The 13,260-nt window shown below is 36.0% G+C and overlaps 1 protein-coding gene across 1 annotated transcript in view; it reads left to right on the top strand.

Annotated features, from left to right (window-relative positions):
- The window catches only part of LOC126974032 (uncharacterized), an 80,213-nt gene that overhangs the window by 1,765 nt on the left and 65,188 nt on the right, over positions 1 to 13,260 (top strand). Inside the window, exons 2-3 of the mRNA XM_050821404.1 lie at positions 4,861 to 4,936; positions 8,437 to 8,495. Coding sequence (XP_050677361.1) covers positions 8,455 to 8,495 — 41 coding nt within the window. The 5' untranslated portion in view covers positions 4,861 to 4,936; positions 8,437 to 8,454. The remainder of the gene's footprint in view (positions 1 to 4,860; positions 4,937 to 8,436; positions 8,496 to 13,260) is intronic.

Below are 13,260 nucleotides of genomic sequence, written 5' to 3'. Positions count from 1 at the left end.
ACGGAGCACTTCTTATTTTACTCGTCCGTGGTTAGATTCATCTCTTTTTTATTCCGCGGCCCATTGTAGTCCGTCTAGCGCGGCGCAATCTCAGAAACGAAATGCTACACGCAGCCCGAGTTCGTCGCGGGGCTGACACCTCGGGAACGACAATAGGCGATCAACCACGACGGTTTTACGTAAACGTTAATAAATAAATGGTTTGAGTATGTTAAATGTTTTAACATACTCAAATCGTAGATTGTTTCATTTAGTGAGAGAGAAATTGGTCCGTGAGAAAAATTGGCGCTTTGTCTGGACACGGGACGGGCGCATCCATGCCAGAAGGGACAGCACATCAAAAACTTATACCATTGGTTCTGAGGAGGACCTAACAAAGGTTTTTGCTCTCTAATTTCGTTGGAGCTATATGTTTCAACTTCTATCTTGAATAACTGTTCTGTTTTGTTCTTAAATACTAGTAACTACAACTTTCTAACATATTTATACGTACTATATTATTTTGGTAAAAAATATATCCTTACTCATTACTTCAATAACCTTGTAAGTTTAATAAGACATTTTTTAAGATATTTCTATATATTGTGTTATAAAATTTTAGATAGTTTTGCTAAATACTGCTCATTGCAAAAGATAAATAGAGATATTGTATTATTTTTTGATTTTATCGCTGTTTTTAGTTATTGTTTTATTTGTTTATTATTTCGTATATACTGTCGGCCTCATTTTAATTTCTTTTTTTATTTCTGCGTGTCAACAATTATTTGCATATATCACGTAGGCGACAGCATAGTTGTACATCTGCTTAGATCACATTTGGTGTTATTTTTAAAAGTACTGTGTGGTGGATTTAATGTATCTCTAATATTTGCAGCAAATAATATTTTATATTATTATTATTTTATAAATAGCAATAGAACATATTGTTATGTTGCAAAAAGAAAATGTGCATATTATTATTATTGCATTATTTTATATATTTTTATTTCTTTATACTGCAACATCACCATATTTAAATATGACTTCATATTCCAATCCTACTTGCAAAATAACCTTTCGAAAAATGTTATTTAGTAATAAAATAAAAATTGGACTTCTTAACCCTGGCTCGTTAGGATCGAAACATGACGAGTTTCTTGTAGCAGTGCAGCGACACGGTGTGGATTTATTGGCCATAAACGAGACGTGGCTGCGCGCGGGGGTGGAGGGTCGCGCGCCAGCACCAGCTGGCTACAGACTGCTTCATGTTCCGCGCCCGCCTGCCGTTCGCTCGCGCAGGGGAGGAGTTGGATTTTTTATAAGAAAAATATAGGAGTACAGGTTTTGTTACCGCCTCAAACATGTATAGTAGAACAAATGTGGGTCAAACATAAATTGCTGGGAAAAATATGTGTCGTAGGTACAGCATATCGGCCACCATGGTTGGATGTCGATTTATTTCTAAATACACTCACAGAAGCTGTTGGCTCATTTGTATGGTGTGAGCATTTAATTATATTAGGCGATTTTAATATCGATGGCTTAAACAAAACCAGTTTAAGTTATAAAAAGTTTGAAACTCTATAACAGCGTTTGGTTTAGTGCAACATGTAACGCAACCAACACATTTTACGTCACATTCAGAATCCCTTCTAGATTTAGTTTGTACAAATAAAACGCTTAGTTTAGAGAGTATAGTGGTAGACTACAAAGAGTAACTTAGTAGTCACGCATTTATAACGTGTACATTAAATATACCAAAAAATAAAACACAACCTAAACATATTGTATGCAGACCTATTAAAGATATTGATTCAATTAATTTCATTTATTCGCTGAACAATATTATCTGGAAAAATTTATTATTATTAACTAATGTAAATGAAATTGTATCTTTGCTGACATATTATATTATAAATTTGTTCGATTTTTACGCGCCAAAAAAATTATACATATTAAAGAAACCCAATATCCATGGATTACTTATAACATTAAATTAATAATGAAACGTCGTGATGATGCACAAAAATTAGCAAAACAAACAAAACTTGAGTCACATATACAATTCTATAAAGAATTAAAACGGTATGTTCCTCAGGCTTTGCATAGGGAAAAGCAAGTGTATTTCAATACCTACATTAACTCTAATATTAATAATCCTCAAAAAATGTGGAAACACATAAAACATAATATTCGCATAAAATCAAAAGAACATAACCCATTACCGCCCCACTTAAATGATCCAAATAAAATTAATTCTCACTTTTTGAATATCCCTGGAACTAATCTAGTAACATTATCAACCCTTACGTATTTTGAGTTTCACCGTTTCGGTAACTCTACTTTTGAATTTATGACTGTTGACGAAAATTCTACTCTTATGGCTATAAAAGAGCTCAAGTCGAACGCTATTGGTATTGATGACATTTCCCTAGTCATGCTGCTCCTCACGCTATCACAGACTTTAACCATACTAACACACATTATTAACACTTCTTTCAAAACTAATACTTTTCCCGACCTTTGGCGGCATGCATTGATTCGTCCTCTGCCAAAAAATGACCTACCACGCAATTTTTCCGACCTAAGACCAATTAGTATACTTCCCTGTCCTTCAAAAATTACAGAAAAAATTGTGCATAAGCAATTGATGAGCTACTTAGAAACTCAAAATATACTACCGGATCACCAATCCGGTTTCAGAAAACAGCGAAGCACAACTACGGCCCTCATTGACGTAGTAGATAATATTTTGGCAGCGCAAGAGGAAAAAAAGTAACAATTTTAATACTTCTTGATTTTTCACGTGCTTTTGAAACTTTAAATATAAATCTCCTACTTTCCAAGCTAGCGTACTATGGTTTTAGTGAAAATAGTATTAAGTGGTTTGAAAGCTATCTCACTAATAGAACACAGACGGTCTCAGTGATAGATGAGCAGGGTAACACAAAATTTTCAGAACGTGACACTATAACGAGGGGAGTTCCTCAGGGCTCTATTTTAGGGCCCCTTATTTTTATTATATATATTGCAGATATAATTAAAAAAATAAAACACTGCAATTATCAAATCTACGCTGATGATATACAGCTATATTTTTCTTTTTCGCCACACGAAGCCCAACAGGCAATAGATATTATAAATGCTGATCTTCATGAAATATTCATGTGGTCTGAAAAAAACTCACTGATTTTAAACCCGAATAAAACAAAATTTATGATCTTCGGCAATTGTAACGGCTTAGAGTTAATTAATAAATTCAATGTAAGACTACTCATTAATGATAAGGATATCGAACGCGTACAAGAAGTTCGCAATCTTGGGTTGATAATGGATGAATCCTTAAGATTTGAGAAGCATATAAATAAAGTCATTTCCAACAGTTTCTATAGATTAAAAGTTTTTTACCAAATTAGACCATTTATAACCACAGAATTGCGCATACGTCTTTGTGAGGCTCTTGTTCTGTCCAAGTTTAACTATACCGATACAGTGTATCGTCCGAGGCTGCTTGGCAGAACAAGAAAGTCAATACAAAGAGTACAAAATGCATGTGCTCGTTTTTGCTGGGACATACCGGCCCGACAACACATTTCTCCATACCTCAAAGAAGCAAATATTTTGAATATGGATGCTCGTAGACGACTTCATTTAGCCACGCTTCTTTTTGGTATTATTAAGACAAAAACGCCAAAATATTTGTATAGTAAATTGGAATGGCTAGGTCAGCGCAGCCAGTTAAATTTTGAAACAAGGTTCGCATTCAATGTCCTATCAGTCCCACTCCATCATTCCGCCTCTTTTAGAGGAAGTTTTAGGTACAGTGCTACCAAGTGCTGGAATGATATACCACCACCGTTTCGCAATCTGAAGACTGTTGGAACTTTCCAGAAAAAAGTGAAAAATCTCATCCTTACGTCTATTTGAATTATTAAGTATCTGCTTACAAATTATGTGCATAAGTCCTACATTATAAGATTTATCTTATTAATAATACATAATGGCATCGAAGTTTTAGTTTGTTTCTGCAAATATTTCTAAAATTGCTATTATTTTAATATTTATGTATGTATGTATATTTATGTAATATTCTGAACAAGTAGAAGCTAATTTCAAATTATCATCTTTAAAAATAATATTATGGAACCTTCAATAAAACTAAATTTATTTTTTAACAATAGTAGTTACTCAATGGGTCACCTGGGGGCTGCTGAAAATCAGCGCTGTGTTGGTATTATTCCAATGCAGCATGACGATGAGTCAGTTCCTTTTGATAACAATAACTGCTACACAGTACTTTTAAATTAAGATATTCACTATAATATTATGCATACATTTGTTTCATTTTTTTATCATTTGTATATTTTTATGCTAAGTATAAGTTTTTAATTATTATTTTTTTACCTCTTAAGTCTTTTTTAGTTGTATTATTCTGTGTGGTTTGTGTTTGTTATTAATAAAGTTTTCATTCATTCATTCTTTTTCGCTAGCGATAATTGTATTTAGGTACCATCCTTCTTTGACGTGTACTCGTAATGTACTGTGCTATTGCATTGTTAATTATTCATGTGTTTGTTAGTCCTTATTCATTTATAAACATCGACTGTTGTCTAGGTAACCTATCTATACTTTTAAATATCATTGTTACAAATTATTTTTTTTAACTTCAAATTTATTTTCTTGTAATTTGAATATTCATTCATTTCGTATTTGTTACTATAAACAATATAATATTCAATATTGTTTAAGTATTCGTTGCTCACAAAACAAAATAAAATGGACTGCAGTGGTAATTTAATTAAGTTGACCATAAATTATTAAAACATACGGACGCTCTATTTTTATATCTATAATTAAGATTAATCTTATTTTTCCATTAAGGTACCTATATTGACAAGTGGAGTAAAAGCCAGAGAAAACAGACATTTAAACGCACTTGGACCTGGAATTTCAGGAGGTATAAGACTGCAGTTGTTACTTTCGATTTTGACGATTACCAATGCGACTGCCGCGACTTTTTCTCATTGACTTGTCATTTTTCTTATGCTGACAAATGCTGGCTCTACTGATATTTGCCTTGAAAATTAAACGTACCAAAAGCAGCACTGTTGATTTATCGCCAGCGTGACGAAGGTTTATACTTATTCGGTAGATTTTGAGGAAATTGTAACAATTGTTAGTAGGAAGAAAAATATCAGTATATTAAAAACTTTTGTATTCAAACAATGCAAATCTTATTTTTAATAAGCAATCAAAATTATTTACAATACTATGACTACATAAAATTAAAACTATCATTACGTGATAGCGTACCAAGAATACTGGCAGCTAATCCGCGTTGGCTAGCTGGGCTAATCCGTTGACCGAAATAGCTGAATATCTTTATCAGTATATTTGTGTTGAATTTAAATTAGAATTTTTTGGTATATTGGTGGTATCGTTTCGAAAGGAGATGTCAAACCTCTCCCTAATTCTATTTTTTACAGTGTTGTGGGTGCAAGATCGCTTATTCAAAAATGGTTAAATAACTCTAAAAGTAATAAAGCGTATGCTAAAGCCTGTAATTATTGCAACAAAACGTAGATAAAATAATAATAAATAATTTTATTAATTACCCATTTGATTTTTTATTTAAACATTATTCTTTTGTTTTAACTTTTTATGCTAGTTGATATAATATAATGTTAGTTGAGTTCATTTTTCGTTAAAATTTCCAAAGATCCCAGTTGAGAAAAGGCCACCTCCATTCCTTTCCCTTTTTCGAGCCAGTTAGTTCCGCCAACCTCTATAGTGTCATCGGTTCACCTTTTATGCGGTCTGCCCACGTTTCGTTTTCCTACAGGTTCCTTCCACGTTTTGCTCTGAATGGTTCACCTAGCGTCTCTTGGTCGGGAAGTGGGTCCAGCCCATTGCCACTTTAGTTTTAATGCTTGATTTAAGGCATCTGTTAGTTTTGTTTTCTTTCTTATCTTCTGGCTGTGTACCTTATTAATTCTCCTTAATTTTAGCATACTTCTTTCCATTCCGCGATGACATGTTCTAAATAAGTGTTGTACTTTTTTGGTAAACTTGATTCATATAACTGACTAAGCATCGCTTCTAGTTGTGTTGGGTTCTCATTAAAGATTACTATAATATAGTAATATTATCGTTTATCGTCGGCAAATCTAAGATAACTTAAGAAATCTTTGTTGATCTTAATACCATTATTCGCCCAGTTTGTGTTGTTAGTAAGGGTGAATAATGGTAGTTATGGTAATTCTAATTCGGCTATGAATAATTTAGGAGAAAGGAAGTCTCCTTGTCTTACTCCTCTTTCAATCCTGATGTCTTTTCCTTTATTTTCTAATTTAACTTTGAAAACGCTGTTCATATATATATTTTTATTCTTTTTATGTATTTTGAGTAAATAAAGATGTAGCCTTGAGTTTATTTAAAGTATTCCAGATGGCTGCGTGGCTAATGCTGTCGTAAGCTTTGCTAAAGTCCACAAAGGCTATGTAAAGGGTTTTATTATATTCTTTGTAATTTTCAATTATTTGTTCGACCAAATGTATATGATCCATTATTGAGAAACCGGATAGGAAGAACAGACTGCTGTTCTTTGGTTCGTGTGGCATCGATGCGTTCTGTGATACGGCTTAATATTATTGATGCAAACAGTTTATAAATACTGGGCATTAGACGGATGGATCTATAGTTTTTTTATATTAAGATGGTCTCCTTTTTTGTATAACAATAGTATTTCTGAAGTGGTCTACTGCAAGGGTATATTTCTGTGGTTAATATTAAGTTGAAAAGTCGAGTTAGATGAGTTATTATAGTGTTCCTATTCTAATAGCTTCGTTTGTGACTCCATCCGGACAAGGACTTTTATTCAATTTTATTACTTTTATAACTCACAGGTGTGCAGCACCTAAAAATGTCTTACAACTTATTTCGATTCGACTTTAAAATAGATTTTGCATCGGATACTTAGGCTTTCTTCTGTATTTGAGGTGATTGACAATAACACCGACAATACCTAAGTGATTGTGGCAAAATTCTTGTTGTTAAATTGATTGATAACCTAATTAATTTTATAGTACACTTTTAGTAGAATCCAGGTTAGTAGACTTTGATAAGTTTTCACCATATGTTACAGTAAATATTTTGTTAATTCAAATCTGGTCACACTGTTTGTTCGATTTGATGGTGTCCGTCGGGACTAGTGATGCTAATGCCGTAGTGCTAAATTGCCATTATCAGTGGACATTGACGAATAATTATCGGGTAATCCCGCAGAATTAAAGCTACTAATTTTTTCGTTGTTATCAAAACCTGTTTCTGTCAATTTCTGGTTCGTCTCCAGTAATTGAGTCACATGTAGATTCGTAGTCTACAGCCTCTCAACACACTTATTAATTTTGTAAATCTAAAATCATCATATTATATCTCATACCAATACATAATATATCCCATATAAGTGATAATAAATGGAAGGCAAACATTAATTTGGCTCTGGATTTAGCGTCATCCGTGGGCCATAGTTGACTGGCGGTTGATGCCCCTTCGAACACTAGACGGAAGAGGCTCTCGGCCGCAAGCACCACCGTACTCACTATAATTTCCACGTCTTCACGCAATAGTGGCTTTATAATCAGCACAAATACATAATCGATTGCACAAAACATTCCTCTAACTGCGACTATTATCAATGTCTGAATAACAATGTCGCGAGAACTAATTGAAAAAGAAGCGGGAGTAACCTGGACCCAGTACCTGATAGTAGCGTAGAGTCTTATCGTATTCAAATATTACTTTTTATTCCAAAGTTTCCGGAGATATTTACTTAAAAAGCCAAATTAAAAATATTTTAAAGTGAATCAATTGGATTGATTTCAGTCTCAGTTTTTTCAATCATAAAATAATAATATGAGCTTGATCTAAATTTATGTATTTATCAAATCTATCTATGTAACGAAATTTTTCTACGTAATTTGCATAATAACTTCAGATTTATGTACTTGAAAATTTACACATGTATCAATCAATTATCGACAATGCAGTTTCTGGTCAATACAATATTTTAAATTGAAACTCAAAATAGTACTAATACACCGCCCATAATTAAATATTAATATATTATAAGCCTTAATATTAATAAGCCTTTGTCCAGCAGTGGACGTCTTCCGGCTGATGATGATAACACTGAACATAATATCCTAACTGGGATAATAAAAACAATCGATACAAAATATAAGAGTAAATGAAGCCTTTTAGTAATAAAAAGTATTTCGGATGCTGTTTCTAGACTAAAACGGAAGACAATGTTGTAGTGTAATAACTATTTGATAGCAAGCTGAATAATATATTTTTTTCTTTAGTTTTCTAAACTATAATTTGTTTATTATGAAATAACTTATTATTTATTGCATTCCATAATTTTAGTTCATATTATCATCAATTGTTTTTCAGATAACTTACGACAAAAAGATGGGTGCCGAAAATTCAAAACCACAATCGTCGGCGTATCTGTAAGTACCTACTGATCTTGTTTTGCACACAAAATTTCGTACACATTCAGTTCGGTTCAGCCCTTTCAGAGGAATTTGGTAACAAACATCGCGACACGAGAATTTTATATATAAGATATAAGTGATTTCCACCTATTTCCACGTATTAGTACGAGAGCTAGCAACGCCAGGAAAACAAGCATTTCAGGCAGGCCAGTTTTTAGATATCCTATCTCTGTCACTCTTCCGGACGTCATATGGACTATCTGGCTGGCGGTAGTGGTTGCGTTCATCAGTGCGCATCCTACCTGCACAGGTAAAATATGGATTTTTTAAATCATTTTAAGAAGTTTTTCTTTTTTTTATTGCCAGACATTTTTATTGCTTTTTAAACTGTTCCAGACAGCTAATTTCGAATTTAAAAAAAAATATTTCAAAATAATTCAGTATGGCTGAATTTTTATTTAATATTATTTAAGTATCTAAAAACTTAAAATTAATTTGCCAAACAATAATTCGGCTGTTAAACCTTCAGCCAGACCGATTTATAAGTGGAAAGTGATGTGGTATCATTTTGCTTGGTCTAAAAATAGTTGTCGAATAAATTACAGAGAAAGAATTAAAAATTATTGAATAAATGTGTGGATTAATGTAGTATCAAAATAATTATTTATTTTTGAACAAAATTAAGATAAAAATTATATTTTTTAATTGATAATTGTATCACAAAAAACGGAGGCATCTTGATAATCATAGTCATTTCATCACTGCTGTCATTTTCATTGTCATAAAAGAATGAAAAATTTAATAATCTTTCGGCAAAGAAATTTATTAGTATTTTATTTCTAATTTTTACCTTTAATAATAATGTCGGCAACTAATGATGGCAATTGCTCTCCAACAAACCAGACGAAATCATATTTATCGTCATTTATGGTCCAGCCGGAAGCTTGAGGTGATAGAGATGTCGGGTGTTTTAAATGAGCATTTCCCCAAAACTTTGTAACGTAACGAACTCGCAGTAAATGCTGATACAATTCACTTTTGCATGGTGGTAGGCTTGATGGATCAAAGTTATGAATTTTTTTTTCAAAATTATCATCTGATTTTTTAGACCGATAAGTGTTTGAAAACAGATTGAACCGAACTTCGTTGACGTTCCAAGAATCACGAGCTCCGTAAATATGACAAATTAACTTTTCTAAGATCTTAAATGTCTCATTCAGCAATTCTTCATCATCTGTTATAATATTTTGACAGGCTAATTGATACTCTTCTGATTGCTCTAACAGTTTAAAAGGTCGAAGTTTACCTTTCCGGAAAAGAGCTGGTGTGTGGTCGCATCCAGTGAGTGCATGAAAGCACGGTAAAGCTTTCGATAAAGAATTCCCTAGAATTTCGTGTACATGATTGACGCCTCTTCGTGTTCTTCGCAAGACAGTGAGTCTTCAACAGTTTTAATAACTTTATTATTTTCAACCCGGTATGAATAACATTTGTTGAATACTGAATTATTTTGAAAAAAAAAAAAATTTTATATCGAAATTAGCGTCTGGAACAGTTTAAACAGCAATAAAAATGTCTGGCAATATTAGATTTACGTTGTAGAAAGTTCAATAAAAATATTAAAAAAAAGAAAAACTTCTTAAAATGATTTAAAAAATCGAAATTTTACCTGTGCAGGTAGGATGCGCACTGATGAACGCAACCACTACCGCCAGCCAGATAGTCTATGTGACGTCCGGAAGAGTGACAGATATAGGATATCTAAAAACTGGCCTACCTGAAATTCTCTCTCAAAAACGTTGCTAGCTCTTAGACGATATTGACTCATGACGATATATCTCGGGAACTATAAGACGTAAACTTGAAATTATGTAGGAATAAACTCCACCCGCAAGAGTTTATTTTTATTTTGAACAGAACGACTTCTGTCGGGTCAGCTTGTTTTATATGTTTGTCTTGTACGAATTGTCGGGGACTCAGTGCTCTGTGAACGGCTGGATCTCTTGGCGTTGCGTAGAGACGTCGCTTCATTGTGTGTCTTCTACCGCATTTATCACGGGGAGTGTTACGAAGAGCTGTTTAACCTGATTCCTGCCGCCGAATTCCACCTTCGCACGACACGCCACAAGTTAGGATTTCATCCCCACCATCTGGATGTGTGGCGGTGTGACCTCCACAGTGCGGTTTTCAAGGAGCATTCTCCCTCGTACTACAAAGCTATGGAATGAGCTTCCTTATGCGGTGGTGGGACAATACGACATGGGTACCTTCAAAAAAAGCGCGTACACCTTCCTTAAAGGCCGGCAACGCTCTTGTGATTCCTCTGGTGTTGCAAGAGAATGTGGGCGGCGGTGATCACTTAACACCAGGTGACCCGTACGCTCGTTTGTCCTCCTATTCCATAAAAAAAAAAGTTATGGCATACTCCCCGCTACTTCACTAAGTACATACTTTATTTTAATAAAACGCTTTATTATAAGCACACGCATGTAACGGAACGATATCGAGTGAGCGCTAGTTTCATACATTATCTTACGCGGCTTCATACTGCATCGTCACCGACACCCATGTCGTGACGATATCGGTGAGTTTTTCCCTGTTTTAATTGACACCAATCTCACTGCGGTGATACGGGTTTTTTAATTTGCATTTGAAATTAAGTACAAGGGAACTATTTTCAAACAATTTTTTTTATTTTTAAAGATACTGACACTTCTGAGATTTATTATACAAATAAAATATATGTCATATATTGGTATTTTTGTATTTGGCTGGCAACTCTCTCTCTTGGCTGTCACCGTGAATCGTGTACTATCGCTGTACAAATAAACTAAAATTATTTAAATTTGTTTTTAATTAATTATATTTAAATTTATAATTACATAATATAAATTTAAAATTAATTAATTTTCGTGGTTTAATTCCAAAATATAACATTTTAAATAAAAAATTAATGAACGATGGGACGGGTCTCGAACCCGTGACCTCTCGCATTACGTGCGAGCACTTTTCCACTGAGCCAACGACGTGACCAAGTGACCTAAAGTTCATAAATCTTGTCTGTCTTTGTTCAATTCTCAGGTTCTGGCTTCATGAGCCCCGCATCGTTTTTAAGAAGTGGGAGAGTCACGCTGCCGTCTTACGACGGCAGCACAATCGGGCCAGACTCGTGCGGGTTAATTACCACACTCGCACAGAATACCGGCGTGAAGTAGTGGCCTAGTGCGGCTATATTTCGCATAGGTTAGTGTCGCGGACTGGAGGCCAAAAAAGGAGGTCCGAAAAAAGAAATTACACCAGGAGGGTATCGGCTCTACCAGATCCGGAGAATCTCTCCCCGAGCACTCTCGCTCGGGCTGCCCTTCGTATTCTGGGGTGGGTACCGAACCGCGCATGACCGAGGACCAACGAGGCAATAACTCCACGGCACCCCGCCCCACGCTCAATGTGGTCTTTTGCAATATCAGGGGAATTCACTCCAATTTAAACGCCGTCCACCACACCACCTTGAGACGGCGCAGCCGGCCTTGTGTTTCCTTACAGAGACGCAGATATCTCGACCTAGCGATACGTCATATTTAACGTACCCCGGGTACAAAATTGAGCACAATTTTTGCCTCATGCCGGGGTATGTGTGTACGTTAGGGAGGATATCTGCTGTCGCCGTCTCGGCAATTTTGAGGGTAGGGACCTGTCTACTCTCTGGCTCCGCGTAGATTTAGAGGACCGCGTCCGCATCTATGCGTGTGTCTACAGATCCTATAGTGGTAACGCAGAAACCGATCCTCTCATGGGCTGCGTTCAAGCGGCAATTGACGACGTGCTTGCACAATCCCCTCCGCTCAAATCGTAGTCGTGGGTGATTTCAACGGGCACAATGCCGAATGGCTTCGGTCACGTACCACAGACTACGCAGGGCGATCTGTGCATAATTTTGCATTGACGTATGGTCTGTCCCAATTGGTTGAGTCGCCAACGCGGCTCCCGGATGTGGATAGCCACATGCCGTCCTTATTAGATCTTCTGCTGACTACACATACCGATGGTTACCAGGTCTTTGTCGACGCCCCTCTCGGAACGTCCGACCCTTGCCTGGTCAGGAGTGTAGTGCCTATCCGACGCGAACGTCACAGACCACCAGCGACCCGCCGCGTTTGGCACTACAAGTCAGCAGATTTAAAGAGAGTTTGCGTTCCTTTTTTGCATCCTACCCTTGGGGCAATTTTGTTTCCCTTCGGATGAACCTAGTGCCTGCGCCGTTGCAGTAGCCGATGTGATACTACAGGGCATGTACACAAAGGATCCGAACTGCAAAGTTCTTAAGAGGAAATATAACCGTGCCTCCAGATTTTTTAAGCGGCAAATCGCCCGTGTGAAATCTAAGCACGTCGTCAGGTGATCGTCAAGTTCTGGTCGTTGTCGAAAGCTGCTCTTGGTAACTTCAACCAGCCGTCCTTGCCGCCGTTGCACATGAGGAATGACACCCTGGCCCATACGGCAAAAGAGAAAGCCGATCTCCTGTGTGCTCTTTTTGCCTCCAACTCGACTCTTGACGACAACGGAAAAACACCGCCGACCATCGCACGGTGTCAGAGCTCTATACCTGAAGTACAGTTCAGACTGAAAACTGTTAGGCGAGCTCTGTTTTCATTGGACGTCAGGAATTCGAGTGGGCCGGATGGCACTTCTCCAATCGTGCTTAGAACGTGTGCCCCTGAGTTGACGCCGGTGCTAACGCGTTTATTCCGGCACTCCTATTCAAAAGGCGTTGTCCCTGACT

This window comes from Leptidea sinapis, chromosome 31 (genome assembly GCF_905404315.1).
Source record: "Leptidea sinapis chromosome 31, ilLepSina1.1, whole genome shotgun sequence".
NCBI classification, from domain to species: Eukaryota; Metazoa; Arthropoda; class Insecta; order Lepidoptera; family Pieridae; genus Leptidea; species Leptidea sinapis.
Note: the sequence above shows the minus strand (reverse complement) of the source record. Positions and strands in the feature narration are given on the sequence as shown.